At 44.2% G+C, this 20,688-nt stretch overlaps 1 protein-coding gene across 1 annotated transcript in view; it reads left to right on the top strand.

Moving 5' to 3' along the window:
* Positions 1–20,688, top strand: part of LOC124775375 (agrin-like) — a 183,239-nt gene that overhangs the window by 27,090 nt on the left and 135,461 nt on the right. The window contains exon 3 of the mRNA XM_047250209.1: positions 13,385–13,612. Within this exon, the coding sequence (XP_047106165.1) occupies positions 13,385–13,612 (228 nt within the window). The remainder of the gene's footprint in view (positions 1–13,384; positions 13,613–20,688) is intronic.

Here is a 20,688-nt window from a genome sequence, read left to right as displayed (position 1 = left end):
AGTGAAGTGCATCCTCCATTGGCCCAAACAGGTGGAAGTCGGAGGGTGTGAAATCTCGGTTGTAGGGTGGGTGAGGAAGTTTCGTGAGCTTCTCTCGGATGCGCAGACTTGCATGAGATCGTGCGTTGTCATGGAGAAAAAGTTCATCTGCACTTTTGTGGTGAGAACATGCTGAAATCGTTCCTTTAATTTCACAGCTGTGTGCACCCGGCCGGCATGCAGGAGACTGGACAGGTTTGCGCGATCGTGTTGCGATGATGACAGACGCCTCGCCCAACGACTCACCGTGCTTTTGTTTACTGCCGATTTTGCGTAGACACTCTGCGAGTACCTATATTTATCTGTGGCAGTCCGGTTTTCCATCAAAAGAAATTCAATAACAGCTCCCTGGTTGGAACGCACTTCTGCTGCAGACGCCAATTTGAGGGCTACGTGTAGCGCTGCCATCTGTCGCAACTTCATAAACCTACAGCAGCTGAAGCCGGAACATTCCACGAAGCCTCACAGCAAGTTCCGCATTTTTCCAACCGAAATTGGCCAAGAAAAAATATGTGTTGAATTACTTAATGGACGGCCCTTGTAAGTCACAAGCGAAGAATTTTTATTTTCATAATTTCGTGTCGTCTGTCTCGCTGCCCTGAAAATTCGTAGGGGTATTCCGATTATACCCCCTACGCGTTAATCATATGCGCCAGAGGACAGGCCGATGCCGGGGCTCAGATATGTGCATATTATTGGGCGCTGTCTGGCGCGGCCTGCCAGCGCCTGACGGACGCACAGTGGCCCCCCACACGTCAGGCTGCAGCGCGCGCCGCGGCCGGGTGAGCCTTTCAATTAGCATGCAGATTAAGTGGAACAGCGCGCCGGTCGCCGTACCATCACGTGTCTGGCCGCCGCGGCCCGCGCCCACGCCCACGCTTCTCATTAATTAGCCAGCCGGCACGGGGCGCCGCTCGTGCGCCCAATTTGCAGCGAAATCTCCGGACCTATTAAAGGTGCCTAAATCGGCGGATACAGCACCCGCGGAACGGAGAACTCTCACGAATAAAAACTAATCGCTGCGGCCTTTCTGTGGTATGAGGGACGAAGCTAAAGTAGCGATACTTACAGTCGGCATAAAACGAAACATTTCTGGAGTCCTTCAGCAGTTGTACTGTTTTGTTCTTTATATTAACAGTGTTGCTGGAACAGAAATTTTTTGTAACGTATATAATGCGAATCTCAGTAATCTAAGTCGAACAGCCGGCCGGTGTGGCTGTGCGGTTCTAGGAGCTTCAGTCTGGGATCGCGTGACCGCTATGGTCGCAGGTTCGAATCCTGCCTCGGTCATGGATGTGTGTGATGTCCTTAGGTTAGTTAGGTTTAAGTAGTTTTAAGTTCTAGGGGACTGATGACCACAGATGTTAAGTCCCATTGTGCTCAGAGCCATTTGAACCATTTGAGTCCAATAGGCCGGCTACTATAAAGCACTGTCTAATACACTACTGGCCATTAAAATTGGTGCACCAAGGAGAAATGCACAGGATAGATGGGTATTCATTGGACAAATATATTATGCTAGAACTGTCATGTGATTACATTTTCACGATATTTTGGTGCATAGAACCTGAGAAATTAGTATCCAGAACAACCACCTCTGGCCGTAATAACGGGCTTGATACGCCTGGGCATTGAGTCAAATAGAGCTTGGATGGCGTGTACAGGTACAGCTGCCCATGCAGCTTCAACACGATACCACAGTTCATCAAGAGTAGTGACTGACGTATTGTGAAGAGCCAGTTGCTGGGCCACCATTGGCCACACGTAACAAATCTGAAATATAACGTCCACAGTTCAAAGTGCCGTCTATGCGAACAAGAGGTGACCGACACCTGTAACCAATGGTACCCCATACTATCACGCCGGGTTATACGCCAGTATGGCGATGAGGAATACACGCTTCCAATGTGCGATCACCGCGATGTCGCCAAACACGGATCAAAAGTATGTGATCAAAAGTATCCGGAAGCCTGGCTGAAAATGACTTGCAAGTTCGTGGCACCCTCCATCGGTAATCCTGGAATTCAATATGTGTTGGCACGTCCTTAGCTTTGATGACAGCTTCCACTCTCGCAGGAATACGTTCAATCCGGTGCTGGAAGGTTTCTTGGGGAATGGCAGCCCACTGTTCATGGAGTGCTGCGCTGAGGAGAGGTATCGATGTAGGTCGGTGAGACCTGGCACGAAGACAGCGTTCCAAAACGTCTCAAAGGCGTTCTGTAGGATTCAGGTCAGGACTCTGCGCTGGCCAGTTCATTACAGGGATGTTATTGCCGTGTAACCACTCCGCCACAGGCCGTGCATTATGAACGGGTGCTCGTTCGTGTTGAGAGATGCAATCGCCATCTCAGAATTGCTCTTCAACAGTGGCAAGCAAGAAAGTTCTTAAAACTTCAATGTATTAATGTAGGCTTGTGGTGTGATAGTGCCACGCAAAACAACAAAGAGTGGAAGCACCCTCCATAAAAAACACGACCACACCATAACACTACCACCTCCGAATTTTACTGTTGGTACTACACACGCTGGTAGATGACGTTCACCGGGCATTCGCCATACCCACATCCTGCCACAAGGTCACCACATTGTGTAGCGTGTTTCGTCACTCCACAAAACATTTTTCCACTGTTCAGTCGTCCAATGTTACGCTCCTTACACCAAGCGAGGCGTCTTTTGGCATTTACCGGCGTGATGTGTGGCTTATGAGCAGCCAATCTACCATGAAATCCAAGTTTTCTCATCTCCCGCCTAACTGTCATAGTACTTGCAGTGGATACTGACGCAGTTTGGAATTCCTGTGTGATGGTCTAGATAGATGTCTGCCTATTACACATTACGACCCTCTTCAACTGTCTGCGGTCTCTGTCAGTCAACAGACGAGGTCGGCCTGTGCGCTTTTGTGCTGTACGTGTCCCTTCACGTTTCCACTTCAATATCACATCGGAAACAGTGGACCTAGGGGTGTTTAGGAGTGTGGAAATCTGGGGTACAGACATCTGACACAGGTGACACCCAATCACCTGACCACGTTAGAAGTCCGTGAGTTCCGCGGAGCGCCCCATTCCGCTCTCTCACGATGTCTAATGACTACTGAGGTCACTGGTATGGAGTACCTGGCAGTAGGTGACAGCATAATGCAACCTAATAAAAAACGTATGTTTTTGGGGTTTCAGGATACTTTTTATCACATTGTGCATATTGCAAATGTCATTTATAAATACATTAATAAAGATTTGAATTTTTTACACACAGGATTGCGTAACTTCTGGCCCACTTTTACTTTTCGGGCATCAGGTAGCGATCCCACCAGCGACAGCGCCTTTATACTGAATTTGAGTCGACCGCTAGGGGAGGCCCGCGAGGTCAGCAAATGGGAATGGATGGCTAATAATCTGGGGAAGCACCCAAAGTCAGCAAACTGGAGTCGATAGGTAGCAGCCTGCAGTGACTACCCCACACGCTATGCTTTGACATATGCTCTAACAACTGCCGAAACTCCGTAAATTGCTAAGTTCCTTGTAGAAGACATCATTTTGAAGCACGCTGCACCCATTGCGATGAGCTCTGACCGCCTAGAAGTTTACCGGCCGAGACTAGTATCAGAGGTAATTCCACGTCACGGCATCACACACAGGATGAGAACTGCGTACCGTCTACAGACAAACGTCCTCACAGACTGCGTTAATAAGATGTTGGAAGACGTACTTTCGATGTACGTCAATGTCGGACCGAGAGACTGGGATTCAATGCTGCCCCTCGTGACATTCGCATACAACTCAGCGAAGCAAGACAATACGGGCTTAGCACCGTTGTTTCTACTCCACGGTCACGAGACCGAAAAGGCAGTGCATACACCGTTCCCGTTTTAACTGGGTGATACTCAGGATGACTACGTGAAACGCCTCATCACGATAGCCGAAGCAGCAACACAGCTGTTTATGGACTTCGGATGACCAAATAGAAAGACAGAGAGCGTTTTAGGTCCAAGTTCCGATCAGTGAGATACAGCCCGGGACATTTGTTATTCATATTTATGCCCGGGTGGAAAGTGGGGCTATCGTAAAAGCTACCAAAGCGATGCTTTCGGCCGTATGACATGCTTCTTCGGTTGCAGACATCACATATATGAAGTTGAGAATTACGACCCTTCATTAAGAAGCCCTACTACACTCCAGAGGCACAAGTCGACGATGGGAGGTTTGAGAAAACTGAAGCCACACTGTACAAAGTTTCGAGACGAGGGTCTGCCTTCGACGCTCATCATCGTAGTGCAGAGGATGTTAAAACACGACCAGAACGCGAGGATCGCCCAGCACAGGGACCACTGACAAGATATATGTTCACGATGCTGTAATCGTCTCGAATGATAACTTTGAAGCAGAAAGGTCTTTGTTTTTCCAGAAGAGGGAGCACTGCCGCTGCTGCGGCTCCTATTATTAGCGTAGTAGAAATTACGTCTCATATTGATTGGTGACTCCATGGAGTGTTCTGTGCACCACGACCAGATAATGGATATACTTTGAAGGAGAAACATCATTGGTCGTATTTTTTTATTATCCACAAAATCGATTTTCGGTCACTTAGTGACTATCCTCAGTGCTGTAATATACAATTTAAATTGGTAGGCACTGGTATCAACAAGGTTAGGGCGATCATGACTTTATGTGATACGACCAATGCTATTTCTCCTTCCAAGTATATTCTCATATTGAATTTGTCATTTCAGAAATACCTCATCTTTGTAATCTTGGTATATTATGGAATAATCGATGTTTGCATATGTAGCAACAGAGCTTAACATTGTATGTTTCTATAAATACATGTACTCACCGTCAGGGAGTTAATTCTGCTATGGCGGTAAGTTGGTGTTAGTAGTAAACATACCTTCATTTGCAAGTATTGTACTTCATTGGCGATCCTCCTTTCGCCTTTGGACTTGAGTGTGGTTTTGACGTGACAGTATTGCTCGTATTATTAATTAATTGGTTAAAGACCTATGCTTGTATAAACCCTCAGACAAACTCTACTTCCATCTAAACCCTCTGCCACATCTGTAATGCTTCGGAATTGTCACCATTTCAGCTGTCAGTTCATAATAAGGTTGCTATGTAGATCACTATTTTAGAAGAACGAGCTCCAAATCTCTGTTCACTCATATCGATTTCGTAGTGATCATTTGGTATTTCCTGCACAGTGCATTTAAACCGACACAATACGAACGTTTGCCTATCTGAAATCAAGTTTGTACATAAGCTATGGATAAATAGTTTCATCTGTAATCCTACACATTCGTGGCTACCAAACCTTCGATCTCCACAATACTGATATTTCCTATCAGGTTCTTTTGACGACCCTTGTAATTAGTGTGATGCAACATATGTTTAGCTGAATTTTGGATTTTTAAATGTGATCTATGTCCAGCTCACTGCGATTTCCATATTTCAACTGACGTACTCCTACTTTGCACAGTCGGTTTGAGTATACTTCCCGTGTTATGTTCCAGACGTCTGCCAGGGCCACAAGTGTCCTGTGCATTCCACGTGTTATCCAGACGACCAGGGAATGCCTCAGTGTCGCTGTCTCGATACCTGTCGCGATGTGAGTACCACAGAAACGTCTTTTAATCCTAGATTTGTCACAGAATTCTCGGAATGTTTCATTCAATACTCAAAACCAGTACTTTTTCTATATCTGTCACTGGTCCTCATCTCGTTTCACCTACATGTTAATACTGTTTTCTTTTAATCTATAGGCAGTCAAATCGCCGGTCTGTGGGTCTGACGGCACAACGTATGAATCGGCCTGTCGTCTGAGAATGACGTCTTGCGAGAAACAGATGATAATCGTGGTCACCTACAAGGGTCCCTGTGGTAAGTGTGATACAGCATTTTTTCCTTTACGAAATAAGGCTGCCTATTCGTCTCTAACTGACTTAACGCTAAATGTTTAACTGTGACCTATTAGTGCTCTCCACCCACATCTTGTATTACCTTCGTTCTCTTCATCTGTTCGATTACCTGTCGTCGGAAAACTTCATACACTTTACTGGAATTTTTTGTGCGTCTCTTGCTGAATATTTTACAAAATTCCAGTTTTATTGTTTTATTTTACTTTTTGAATTTCGTTCTTTGCCACGTTTCATCTAGACAGTTTGGCTGATTACAGTAAAGGGCGTTCGAGAATGGTGGTGGGCACCGATATTAGTAAAAAATAATAAAATATAAATAATAAAATAAAAATACCGAAGCGTAACAGCGACGTCTCTATTACAAATAAATTTCATCACCGACGGACACGTAAAAACATTATGTTTCCAGAAGTGGAGGAGGTAATGCAAAGTTTCTTTTACGGTCGGAGATTAGCGTTTTTTCGACTGTAATAAATATAACAATGCATCATACAACTTCATTTGTCGTGCAGAACAATACGTCCATCCCATATTTTTGGGTGAGTACTACTACGTCATGTATAGGGACGGTGTTGAAATAACAGAGGTGTATGAAATGTGTTTAAGATGCAGGAATATCATTCATTCCACTCTACGTGTCCACTGTGGAGGCAGGTTATAAAGACTTCGCTTCTTACTACTGAACTGACTGCACCTGCCTATACATGCCATTCACAACAACACAGAAAACTACAAGTACCAACACGAAGAAATGTGGTGTTCTGTTACCAAGAGATAAGTACAATGGCCATCCCTCTGATTACTGTATAATCATTTTCAATTTGCTGTAAGAAAAACTACTCAAAACTACTAAATTTGTTATAATGAATTCCTCTATCTATAAAAAGGAACAACTGCACTCTGTCTCCTTTTTACCACCATACCTGACCTGCTATTCAGTGAAACAGTCATAGCGTGTCCGAGACGCGATCCGATGGCACTGTGACACATTCAACAATGACCGTAGCTTGACTACATCACTACCTAACTGCTTTCTCTTCTCGAACTTTAAAAGAGCTTTGGCAGCTCCTGGTAAGATAAAACGTCGTACCTTTAAAGACGATCTCTTAATCTTCTTCGTGGCCGTTCTATCCTTCTTCTACACTTGGGTAGTCATACGTTTTCCATGGTAGCAAACTTCGATCCATACACAGTAAATGCTCATGTCATTCTCTTCTGGACGGTTGAATCCTTTCTCTTGTTTCTAGTACGTTGGCTTCCTCTCTTACCTCACTGTTCTACATCTACATCTATGTATCTTACACATAAAAAGGGTAAAAGAAACTTACAGACCAATATCGCTAATGTTAGAATCCTTGAACATATTCTCGGCTGCAATATCATAAATTTCCTTGGGACCGAGAAGTATTTTCCGCGAATTATCACGGTTCTAGAAAGCGTCGCACGTGCGATTCTCAGTCTGACCATTTCTCATATGATATACTGCGAGCTATGGGTTAAGGGCAAGAGGCACAGTCCATATTTCCAGATTTTCTGAGAGCATGTGACTTTGACAAGGTGGCCTACTGCACACTGTTAACGAAGGTAAGAGCATATCGATTAGGTTTCCGGATGTGTCATTCCCAGAAAACTTCTTAAGTGACAGAACATTTGACGGCGAGGAGTGTTCATCAGTGAACAGGTTTTCATCAAGGGTGCCCCACGGAAGTGTGCTTGGACCGCTATATATATATATATATATATATATATATATATATATATATATATATATATAATCTGGTGAACAGGCTGGGCAGCAATCTGCTCTGCTTTCCTTTCCTGATCATAGTGTAATGTACTGGAGGGTCACATCGTTGAGTGATTGTAGGAATATACTGGATGACTTAGACATAATTTCTAGTTGGTGTGATGACTATATAAAAATGTACGTTAATTCGGATGAGTAGGAAAAACAAAGCCGTAATCTGCAAATACAGAATTAATAGTGTTCTGCTTGACACAGTCACGTCGTTTAAATATCTAGGCCTATCTTCTTCTACCGTTTTTACCCTCTACAGCCCCCTCTAGCAACATGGAGTTATTCATGATGTTTTAATAGATGTCCTATTATCCTATCTCTCCTCCTTGTCAGTGTTTTTCACATATTCCTTTCCTCTCTGATTCTCCGTGGAACCTCCTCATTCCTTATCTTATCAGCCTACCTAATTTTCAACAACCGTCTGTTCCACCACACCTCATATGGTTCGAATCTCTTCTGTTCCGGTTTTTCCACAACCCTAGTTTCACTACCATACAATACTGTGCTCCAAATGTATATTCTCAGAAATTTCTTCCTCATATTAAGGCCTATGTTTGATACTAGTAGACTTCTCTTGGCCAGGAATGCCCTTATTGCCAATGCTTGTCTGCTTTCGATGTCCTCCTTTCTCCCTCCGTCATTGGTTACACTTGCTACCTAGATAGTGGAATTCCTTAACATCATCTACTTCTGGACCATCAGTCATGATGTTAAGTTTCTAGCTGTTCTGATTTCTGCTACTTCTTATTACCTTCACGTTTCTTAGATTTATTCCCAACCCATATATTTTACTCATTACACTGCTCATTCCATTAATCAGATCATGTAATTGTTCTTCAGTTTCACCGAGGATAGCAGTGTCATCAGCGAATCGTATCATTGATATCCATCCACCTTGAATTTTAAGTCCACTCCTAAACCTTCCCTTTAATTTCCATCATAGCTTCTTCGAAGTATAGACTGAAATTAGGGGCGAAAGACTCCATCCCGGTCTTACACACTTTTTAATCCGTGCACTCTGTTCTTTGTCTTCCATTCTTGTTATTCTCTCATGTTCTTGTCATGTTGTATTTACTCGCCCCTCGCTATATCTTACCCCTGTTTTCCTCAGCATTTCGACCATCTTGCACCGTTTGACTTTATCGAAAGCTTTTAGTGGGTCGACAATTCCTATGAACATGTCTTGATTTTTTTTTAGTTTTTTGCTTCCATTATCAACGGCAATGTCAGAATCGCCTCTCTGTTGCCTTTACCCTTCTTAAAGCCAAACTAATCGTCATCTTACACATACTCTGCTTTTTTTTCATTTTCTGTATGCTATGCTTCTCAGCAACTTGGATGCACGATCTGTTAAGCTGAATGTGTAATAATTCTCGCAATTGTCAGCTCTAGCAGTCTTTGGAATTGAGTGGATGATATTTTGCGAAAGTCAGATGGTATATCGCCAGATTCATACATTCTACATACCAACGTGAATAGTAGTTTTGTTACCACTACCCCTAATGATTTTAAAATTATGATGGAATGTTGTCTATGTCTTCTGCATTCTTAAGATCAAATAAAGCAGAAGGGATGGATAACATGCCATGAGAAAGCTCTTTAAAATTCTGATTCTAATACCTGATCTCCTATCTTTCTAAATCGATTTCTGTTCCTTCTTGAATCACATCAGACAAATCTGCCCCCCTCATAGAGGTCTTCATTTCCACCTACTCCCTCTGTCCTCTGCATTTAACAGTGGAAATCCCGTTGCAATCTTAATGTTTCAACCTTTGCTTTTATTTGCACAGAATGTCGTTTTGGCTTTCCTATATGCAGAGTCAGTCCTTCCAGAAAGACATTTCTTTCTCGATTTCTTCACATTTTTCATAGATTCCCTGCACTTTCTATTTAGTTCATTCCTCAGCGACTTGTATTTCTATGTTTCTCAGTCTCCCTGAACACTTTTGTACGTCCTTCTTTCATAAATCAGCTAAAGTATTTCTTCTGTTAAGCATGGATTCCTCGCAGTTACCTTTTTTGTACCTACGTTTTTCTTTCTAACTTCTGCGATTGCCATTTTTAGAGACGTCCATTTATCTTCAACTGTGCTGCATACTGAACTACTCATTATTGCAGTATATAAAGCCTTAGAGAACTTCAAGCGTATCTCGTCACTCCTTAGAACTTTCGTATCCCACTTCTCTTCCTCATTGATTCTTCCATTAACTTCAGCCTTATCTTCATCACTACTACTCTGTAATCTGAGTCTATATCTGCTCCTGAATACGCCTTACAATACAGTATCTGATATCCGATCCTTCTCTGACCGCAATGTAATATATCTGAAATATTTCCGTATGCCTAGGTCCTTTCCAAGTATATCTCCTTCTCTTGTGATTCTTCAACAGAGTATTCACTGTTACTAGCTGGAATTTATTGCAGAACTAAATTTCTCCTCTCTCGTTAGAAGCCCATACTCTCCTGTAACCCTTTCTTGTACCCCTTTCCCCACAACTGTGTTCCTGTCCCCCGTGGACATTGGATTTTGATCTCCCTTTACGTATTGTATTAGCTTTTCCATATCCTCATATACTTTCTATATCCTTTCATCCTCAGCTTACGACATCGGCATGTATACCTGAACTATTGTTGTCAGTTTCGGTTGGCTGTCGATTCTGATGTGAACAATCCTGTCACTGAACCGTTAACAGAAACACACTCTCTGCTGTACCTTCCTATTCATAACGAAACCAACTCCCGTTACACCGTTTACTGCTGGTGTTGTTACTCCATACTCATCTGACCAGAAATCCTTCTCATTTCGTTGTTTATTCAGTCTTTTTCTCATGATCACCTCCTCTGTGGCAGTCCCCCCCCCCCCCCCCCCCCCTGGTGTTCAAAGTTGGGCACTATTCCCAATCATGACACTTTTTCAGTTACACGGAACATGTCCTGTGGATACACATTATGTGTGTTTAATACAATGGTTTCAATTGCCTTCTGCTCCATGCCGTTGCTGATTCTTCCGCCTTTAGGGGCAGTTTCCAACGCCAAGTGCAAGAAAGTGCTCTGGACCTCCGCCCACTCGTCTGCCGTCTTCGACAAGGCCGTTGGCAGAATGAAGATGACTTCTTATGCCGGAAGTCTTCGGCCGCTAATGCTGATTGTTATTCAGAATTTAAGCGCTGGCGTGGTTAGAACCAGGGACCGAGGACTTCATGATTTCTAATCAAAGACGCTACCCCTAGACCATGGGGAATGGTCGACTCCGATTTATTGGGCGAATTTTGGGAAAGTGTGGATGATATTTAAAGGAGAGTGCGTATTCGAAGCCAGTGTGACGTATTTTTAAGTACTGCCAGAGTGTTTGGGATCCACACCAGGCCGGATTAAAGGAAGACATCGAAGCAATTAAGCGACGGACAGCTAGATTTGTTACCGGTAGCTTCAAACAACACGCAGGTGTTACGGAGATGATTCGGAACCTCAAAAGGGATTCACTGAAGAGAATTCAAAGTTTTCCCGAGGAACACTATTGAGAAAATTTAGGGAACAGCCATTTGAAGCTGACTATAGAACGATTCTACTGCCGCCAACACACATTTCACGAAAGGACCACAAAGACAAGATACGAGAGATTGAGCTCATTCGGAGACATATAGAAAGCCGTTTTCCCTTGGTCTAATTGTGAGTGGAAGAGGAAAGGCAATGACTAGAAGTCGTACACGGTTCCCTCTGACACGAACTGTGAGGTGGTTTGCGGCGTATATATGCATATTTAGATACTCCTGAAGCCAATGTACGCTGTATGGCGGAGGGTACCACGTAATACTAGTCATTTATTTTCCTTTTCCACTTGCAAATAGAGAGACGGAAAAATGACCATCTATATGCCTCCATTCCAGCCCTAATTTCTCTCGTCTTACCTTCGAAGCCGCTACGAGAAATGTGCGTTGGCAGCATTAGAATCGATATGCAGTGAACATCAAAAGCTGGTTCTCATAAATTTCCGCAGTGTGCCTTACGAGAAGACAGTCTTCTAGTCCCCAGTGATTCCCATTTGATTTCACGAAGCATCTCTGTAATACTTGATCCCATAAAAGTTTTGAGAAATGTAATTTTTGTTGCATCAATTATTTTTAATCTTTTGGTCGTTCAGGTCCATAATTTTATTTGTTAATACCTTTATAGTTTCTTTTCATAATCACTATCGTAAGCATAAGAGCTATAACTGGCCGGGTAGTTAAATATACGTGCTTGCCCAGTATCTTATTCCCGATTATCATTTTTCGGCTAAGATTTTATTCCACATAAGCCTATAAATTTACTTTTCTTTGTGGATATGACTGAACTATATTGTCTTACCATTATATGTAGGGACGATATTGCTAGTTGTAGGTGTCTTCCGTACCGCCAGTGTGATCTGGTCAGTTGCAAAAAAGGAATGAGTTAAATACTGTACGACTCGGTGGATCTAAATCTTCCATTTTTTCGCTATTTGTTGACCATGTCATTTACATTTATTCATAGAGCATGGACTATAAGGATTTATAGCGTGAGTCTTATCGTTCCTGTAGTAATGATGGAGCCAACGTGTACCTTGATATTGTATAGTTCCGAATTAACCTTTTCAGGTAATCAGGAAGGACATACTCTGCTAAAATTTCCCACACCTAGGATCTCATCGCCAGTTCGAACGCCTTTTCATAATCGATAAAAGCTATATCGGCTGGGAGACTATATTGTGTTTGCTTGTCTGGTCTGTAACATGTTGATGAATCACAATCCATGCATGATATTCTCAATCTAAAACCATTTTGTTCTTCCAACAATAAGTCTCTGTTAAAGAATTTAATCTTTTGGAAAGTATAGTGACACCCGCCTTATTCCCACAGTTTAGGAAGCTTATGCCTCTGTAACTATTGCAGTCACTCTGGTGTCATTTCTTAAATACAGGTAAGACTACTAACCTCTGTCAGTCTTCCGGAACACGGCCATTCCTCTTGGGATTTTTTGGAATTGCCTCAGTAGTGCCCCTTACGACATGCACGTTAAGTTATTATAATGGCCTATTAAACACGTCCAAAGTGGAAGTAAATCTGTGATCCCAACACCGTAGCCTCCCCTTGCAAGTATAGAAGTTTAAAGTCAAGATTTTCGTCAGGACATTTAATAAGCTCATTATTTGTTTTCTCTCTCCCTGGAATCTTTCTATCTGTGATTGAGCTGTTACAATATTTCCTTCTCTCCCGGTCCTTAGGTTTTGATAGTAACCTGGGAATGTTTCCTCGGGGATATTGTTCCACTACTTGATATCTTTCACCTTTTTATTGAGAGCTATTGATTCCTTACAAGCTCTTTTTTTTTCTTTTTTCTCTGATATCATATCCTTAATTTCCAGGCCATGGGTCCCAATTACGAATGGCAGTCTTCTGGTTTCTATTTTAACTAACGTTATTTGTCTCTTATGTTTAATGTGTTTCTTTAATTTGGCTGTATGTGCTCTCTGTCTTTCCTGTTATCATGCATCATGCACGATTCTACTTCTTGTTCATCATCATCATCATGACACCATCCTGTATAATGCGTTCCCAGTGCCCTAGTGTCCACCGAGTATTGGTGTGTGTGGAGTCGCTCGGCTCGCCGCTTGGTTGCAGATCCTTGCAGAGGCGTAGTGTGCGCGGAGCCCGGCGCGGTGTGCAGGGCAGGAGTTTGCGCCTGCCGGGACGACTGCCCGCGCGACGCTCCTGCCGAGCGGGTCTGCGGCAGCGACGGGCGCACGTACCGCAGCGAGTGCCGCCTGCACCTCGCGTCGTGCCGCAGACCACGCGGCCGCTCCCCCATCACCGTGGCCTTCTACGGCGACTGCAGGGCGGCCGACGAAGGTACGTCACGCTGCTGCCCCTCCTCACGCCCTAGCTATGGCAATATCTCCTACAACAGGTAGGTGAGCAACAGCTTGCATTGTAAATCCTTCGAATTGTATTATACACTCCTGGAAATTGAAATAAGAACACCGTGAATTCATTGTCCCAGGAAGGGGAAACTTTATTGACACATTCCTGGGGTCAGATACATCACATGATCACACTGACAGAACCACAGGCACATAGACACAGGCAACAGAGCATGCACAATGTCGGCACTAGTACAGTGTATATCCACCTTTCGCAGCAATGCAGGCTGCTATTCTCCCATGGAGACGATCGTAGAGATGCTGGATGTAGTCCTGTGCAACGGCTTGCCATGCCATTTCCACCTGGCGCCTCAGTTGGACCAGCGTTCGTGCTGGACGTGCAGACCGCGTGAGACGACGCTTCATCCAGTCCCAAACATGCTCAATGGGGGACAGATCCGGAGATCTTGCTGGCCAGGGTAGTTGACTTACACCTTCTAGAGCACGTTGGGTGGCACGGGATACATGCGGACGTGCATTGTCCTGTTGGAACAGCAAGTTCCCTTGCCGGTCTAGGAATGGTAGAACGATGGGTTCGATGACGGTTTGGATGTACCGTCCACTATTCAGTGTCGCCTCGACGATCACCAGTGGTGTACGGCCAGTGTAGGAGATCGCTCCCCACACCATGATGCCGGGTGTTGGCCCTGTGTGCCTCGGTCGTATGCAGTCCTGATTGTGGCGCTCACCTGCACGGCGCCAAACACGCATACGACCATCATTGGCACCAAGGCAGAAGCGACTCTCATCGCTGAAGACGACACGTCTCCATTCGTCCCTCCATTCACGCCTGTCGCGACACCACTGGAGGCGGGCTGCACGATGTTGGGGCGTGTGCGGAAGACGGCCTAACGGTGTGCGGGACCGTAGCCCAGCTTCATGGAGACGGTTGCGAATGGTCCTCGCCGATACCCCAGGAGCAACAGTGTCCCTAACTTGCTGGGAAGTGGCGGTGCGGTCCCCTAAGGCACTGCGTAGGATCCTACGGTCTTGGCGTGCATCCGTGCGTCGCTGCCGTCCGGTCCCAGGTCGACGGGCACGTGCACCTTCCGCCGACCACTGGCGACAACATCGATGTACTGTGGAGACCTCACGCCCCACGTGTTGAGCAATTCGGCGGTACGTCCACCCGGCCTCCCGCATGCCCACTATACGCCCTCGCTCAAAGTCCGTCAACTCCACATACGGTTCACGTCCACGCTGTCGCGGCATGCTACCAGTGTTAAAGACTGCGATGGAGCTCCGTATGCCACGGCAAACTGGCTGACACTGACGGCGGCGGTGCACAAATGCTGCGCAGCTAGCGCCATTCGACGGCCAACACCGCGGTTCCTCGTGTGTCCGCTGTGCCGTGCGTGTGATCATTGCTTGTACAGCCCTCTCGCAGTGTCTGGAGCAAGTATGGTGGGTCTGACACACCGGTGTCAATGTGTTCTTTTTTCCATTTCCAGGAGTGTATTTCAGTATAACAGAATAGGTAAAACCTACGTGTTTAACCTACTTATTGTAACTGTGATGCAGACCATATGCTACAAGTGTATGAAATCTTTGAAGTCTAAACTTTTACCGTGTAACTTTCGTATATCTACGTGGTGGGTTATCACAATTAACGTGCATGCACGGAGGTCACTTGTGAGCTGTAATTACAGTATATCAGTGAAACTTCGTAGATATGCTCATGCGTTAATTGTAACAGATCTACGCTGTAAAAAAATTAGTTCCAATTTTTGACCACCAGGTGCAAATCTGGGCCAGCCGGTGTGGCCGTGCGGTTCTAGGGGCTTCAGTCTGGAACCGCGTGACCGCTACGGTCGCAGGTTCGAATCCTGTCTCGGGCGTGGATGTGTGTGATGTCCTTAGGTTAGTTAGGTTTAAGTAGTTCTAAGTTCTAGGGGACTTATGACCACAGAAATTAAGTCCCATAGTGCTCAGAGCCATTTCAGCCATTTTTTTTGCAAATTTGGAGTTGTACGCTGTTTCTATGACGGTGGGATATCCACGCTCTCGTTTGACATCCCATAACGTGAGTGAACAGTGTGAATATACTGGAAATGTTTCATGAGAATCCAACAATTACAGTGCTGCATTGAGAGAGTGTCGCTGACTGAAAAGTCTCAGGACACGTCCGATGTTATTAAATGGTTTAAAGAAGATGATAATGCAGTGGAAGCAACAAGACCATGCAGCACGTACCCCGGGTAGTTCTAGTGCTCGTATAGTGTCGCGAGAATTCTGTATCCCAGGGTTCCCTTATAAGATCCAGATGGTGCAGCAAGTGAAACCTCATGAACCGCGGCAACGTTCTGTATTTGCTCTTCGGTTCCTGGCACGGATCGAAGTTGATGACGTGTGATCTGGCTATATTTTATGGAGTGACGAGATACATTTCACACTACAGAGCGCAGTGAATATACAGAACTACCGGGTTTGGGGGTACTGTTAAGCCGCGTGCTGTGCACGAAGAGCCATTGCAATCGCCTTATATGACAAACACCGTCCTTCGCGTCCCGGGTTTCTTTGAAGAGTATACACGCGGAGTGCCTGTCACATCTGCCGTGACGTCTTTCACGTTATCGAGACCACCTGGAACACATTGTGGTCCCTGTGTTTTGAATAAGGGAGCTCTGTGGAAACCACTGTTGTCATGCAAGATGAGACGACACTTCATATCGCTCGCCCAGTGAAAGATATGCTTAATGCAACCTTCCACGAACGTGTTACCTCCAGAGATTTTCCAGATCCACTGCTGCAAGATCAACTGAATCTCAATCCACGTGTCTTTTGGGTCTGGGAATATCTACACCAACGTGTTTATCAGGGACAAGTTCAGTATGTTCCTCACTTGAAGCAAGTACACAGCAAAGTTTCTACTAGAACTGCTGCGAGCAACCATTAGTCACGTCGTTTTACGGATGCAGCACCTTTGCGACGTCTCCAGAGCTCATATTGAACAAATTGTGCAAGCAGCAATTAATTGTCAACGTTATACCTACCTTACCCTTACTTGTTTGACATTTTCTGTCCACGTCCAGTTGTTAATCCATTATACATGGAAATATTTATATACGTCTTTCTTGCTTACACAGCGCCAGATTTGCACCTTAAGGCCAAAATCTGAATCCAATTTTTTCCAGCGTGGATCGTTTCGCCATTAACCCATTAGCATATCTGTTAATTTTCGCTCCCATACTTTAATTACAGCCCACGCTGCACCCCTGCGAGTAAGTGCACTTTATTTGTGACCACCCAGTACGTGTAGCCTTTTAATAGGATAATGTGTCTGCGTAATATTCCTAATGTAAAATGGAAGTTTCTAGCTGTGATCACCGTGTTATCTTCAACCTGTGTAACCAGTACACTGTGACTCGAACAAAATATGATTATCCAACTTTCTGAATATGAAACACGCCTGAAAGTCACTGTTGTTGTTGTTGTTGTTCTGTCCTAAGACTGTTTTGATGCAACTCTCCATGCTACTCTATCCTGTGCAAGCTTCTTCACCTCCAAGTACCTAATGCAACCTAAATCCTTCTCAATCTGTTTAGTGTATTCATCTCTAGGTCTCCCTCTACGATTTTTAGCCTCCACGCTGCCTTCCAATACTAAATTGGTGAACCCTTGATCCATCAGAATATTCTCTAACAACCGATCCCTTCTTCTAGTCAAGTTGTGCCACAAATTCTATTCAATACCTCCTCGTTAGTTATGTTATCTACCCAACTAACCTTCAGCAATCTTCTGTAGCACCACATTTCAAAATCTTCTATTCTCTTCTTGTCTAAACTATTTATCGCCCACGTCTCACTTCCATGCTGAAATAAGTTCTGCAGAAATTTTTACGAAGTCTCAGACTGTGTTCAGGAAAGATAGATTAGGCAGAATTGGTGGTGGAGTGTTTGTGTCTGTCAGTAGTGGTTTGACTTGTAGTGAAGTCGAAGTAGATACTCCGTGCGAATTGGTATGGGTTAAGCTAATAATTGGCTCCTTCTACCGACCCCCAGACTCCGATGATATAGTTGCTGAACAGTTCAGAGAAAATATGAGTCCCGTAACAAATAAATACCCCACTCATACGGTTATAGTTGGTGGGGACTTCAACCTTCCCTCGATATGTTGGCAAAAATACTTGTTCAAAACCGGTGGTAGGCAGAAAACATCTTCCGAGATTGTCCTAAATGCTTTCTCCGAAAATTATTTCGAGCAGTTAGTCCACGAACCCACGCGAATAGTAAATGGTTGCGAAAACACACTTGATCTCTTAGCCACAAACAATCCAGAGCTAATGGAGAGCATCATGACTGATACAGGGATTAGTGATCACAAGGTCGTTGTAGCTAGGCTCAATACCGTTTCTTCCAAATCCACCAGAAACAAACGCAAAATAATTTTATTTAAAAAAGCGGATAAAGTGTCACTAGAAGCCTTCCTAAGAGACAATCTCCATTCCTTCCGAACTGACTATGCAAATGTAGACGAGATGTGGCTCAAATTCAAAGATATAGTACCAACAGCAATTGAGAGATTCATACCTCATAAATTGGTAAAAGATGGAACTGATCCCCCATGGTATACAAAACCGGTCTGAACGCTGTTGCAGAGGCAACGGAAAAAGCATGCGAAGTTCAGAAGAACGCGAAATCCCGCAGATTGGCTAAAATTTACAGACGCGCGAAATTTGGCACGGACTTCAATGCGAGATGCCTTTAATAGGTTCCACAACGAAACATTGTCTCGAAATTTGGTAGAAAATCCGAACAAATTCTGGTCGTATGTAAAGTACACAAGCGGCAAGACGCTCCCCAGTGCCGATGGTACTGTTACCGACGACTGTGCCACTAAAGCGGAGTTATTGAACGCAGTTTTCCGAAATTCCTTCACCAGGGAAGACGAATGGAATATTCCAGGATTGAAACACGAACAGCTGCTAGCATGAGTTTCTTAGAAGTAGATACCTTAGTGGTTGCGAAGCAACTCAAATCGCTTGATACCGGCAAGTCTTCAGGTCCAGATATTATACCGATTAGGTTCCTTTCAGATTACGCTGATACAATAGCTCCCTACTTATCAATCATATACAACCGCTCGCTCACCGATAGATCTGTACCTACAGGTTGGAAAATTGCGCAGGTCGTGTTTAAGAAGGGTAGTAGGAGTAATCCATCGAACTACAGACCTATATCATAGACGTCGGTTTGCAGTAGGGTTTTGTAGCGTGTACTGTATTCAAACATTATGAATCACCTCGAAGGGAACGATCTATTGATACGTAATCAGCATGGTTTCAGGAAACATCGTTCTTGTGTTACGCAGCTAGCTGTTTATTCGCACGAAGTAATGGCCGCTATCGACAGGGGATCTCAAGTTGATTCCGTATTTCTAGATTTCCGGAAAGATTTTGACACCGTTCCTAACAAGCGACTTCTAATCAAGCTGCGGGCCTATGGGGTATCGTCTCAGTTGTGCGACAGGATTCGTGATTTCCTGTCAGGAAGGTCGCAGTTCGTAGTAATAGACGGCAAATCATCGAGTAAAACTGAAGTGATATCAGGTGTTCCCCAGGGAAGCGTCCTGGGACCTCTGCTGTTCCTGATCTGTATTAATGACCTGAGTGACAATCTGAGCAGTTCTTTTAGGTTGTTCGCAGATGATGGTGTAATTTACCGTCTAGTAAGGTCATCCGAAGACCAGTATCAGTTGCAAAGCGATTTAGAAAAGATTGCTGTATGGTGTGGCAGGTGGCAGTTGACGCTAAGTAACGAAAAGTGTGAGGTGATCCACATGAGTTCCAAAAGAAATCCGTTGGTATTCGATTACTCGATAAATAGTATAATTCTCAAGGCTGTCAATTCAACTAAGTACCTGGGTGTTAAATTTACGAACAACTTCTGTTGGAAAGACCACATAGATAATATTGTGGGGAAGGCGAGCCAAAGGTTGCGTTTCATTGGCAGGACACTTAGAAGATGCAACAAGTCTACTAAAGAGACAACTTACACTACACTCGTTCGTCCTCTGTTAGAATATTGCTGCGCGGTGTGGGATCCTTACCAGGTGGGATTGAAGGAGGACATCGAAAGGGTGCAAAAAAGAGCAGCTCGTTTTGTATTATCACGTAATAGGGGAGAGAGTGTGGCAGATATGATACGCGAGTTGGGATGGAAGTCATTAAAGCAAAGACGTTTTTCGTCGCGGCGAGATCTATTTACGAAATTTCAGTCACCAACTTTCTCTTCCGAATGCGAAAATATTTTGTTGAGCCCAACCTACATAGGTAGGAATGATCATCAAAATAAAATAAGAGAAATCAGAGCCCGAACAGAAAGGTTTAGGTGTTCGTTTTTCCCGCGCGCTGTTCGGGAGTGGAATGGTAGAGGGATAGTATGATTGTGGTTAGATAAACCCTCTGCCAAGCACTTAAATGTGAATTCCAGAGTAATCATGTAGATCTAGATGTAGATGTAAACATGGCTACACTCCATACAAATACTTTTAGAAACGACTTACTGACACTTAAATCTATACTTGATGTTAACAAATTTCTCTTCTTCAGAAACGCTTTCCTTGCCATTGCCTGTCTACGTTTTATATCCTCTCTACTTCGACCATCCTCAGTTACTTTTCTCCCCAAGTAGCAGAATTAATTTACTACTTTAAGCGTCTTATTCCCGCAGCATCACCCGATTTAATTCGACTACATTCCATTATCCTCGTTTGCCTTTTGTTGATGTTCATCTTATATCCTCCTTCCTAGACACTGTCCATTCCGTTCAGTTGCTCTTCCAGGTCCTTTGCTGTCTCTGACAGAATTACAATGTCATCGGCGAACCTAAGTCACTAAGAATATATAAAGATACAAGAATTTCTGAAAGCTTTAATCCAGAAATACTACAGTAAACGTTATCAAGCAAACACGACGGATAACTCCCCAACGAACAAGACTGTGATATTGATTCATAACTACTGCAAAAGTGGATGTATGTGTGTATCCATGTTCCACATTTCCTC

The sequence above is a fragment of the Schistocerca piceifrons genome, chromosome 2 (assembly GCF_021461385.2).
Source record: "Schistocerca piceifrons isolate TAMUIC-IGC-003096 chromosome 2, iqSchPice1.1, whole genome shotgun sequence".
In the NCBI taxonomy this organism is placed as follows: Eukaryota; Metazoa; Arthropoda; class Insecta; order Orthoptera; family Acrididae; genus Schistocerca; species Schistocerca piceifrons.
Note: the sequence above shows the minus strand (reverse complement) of the source record. Positions and strands in the feature narration are given on the sequence as shown.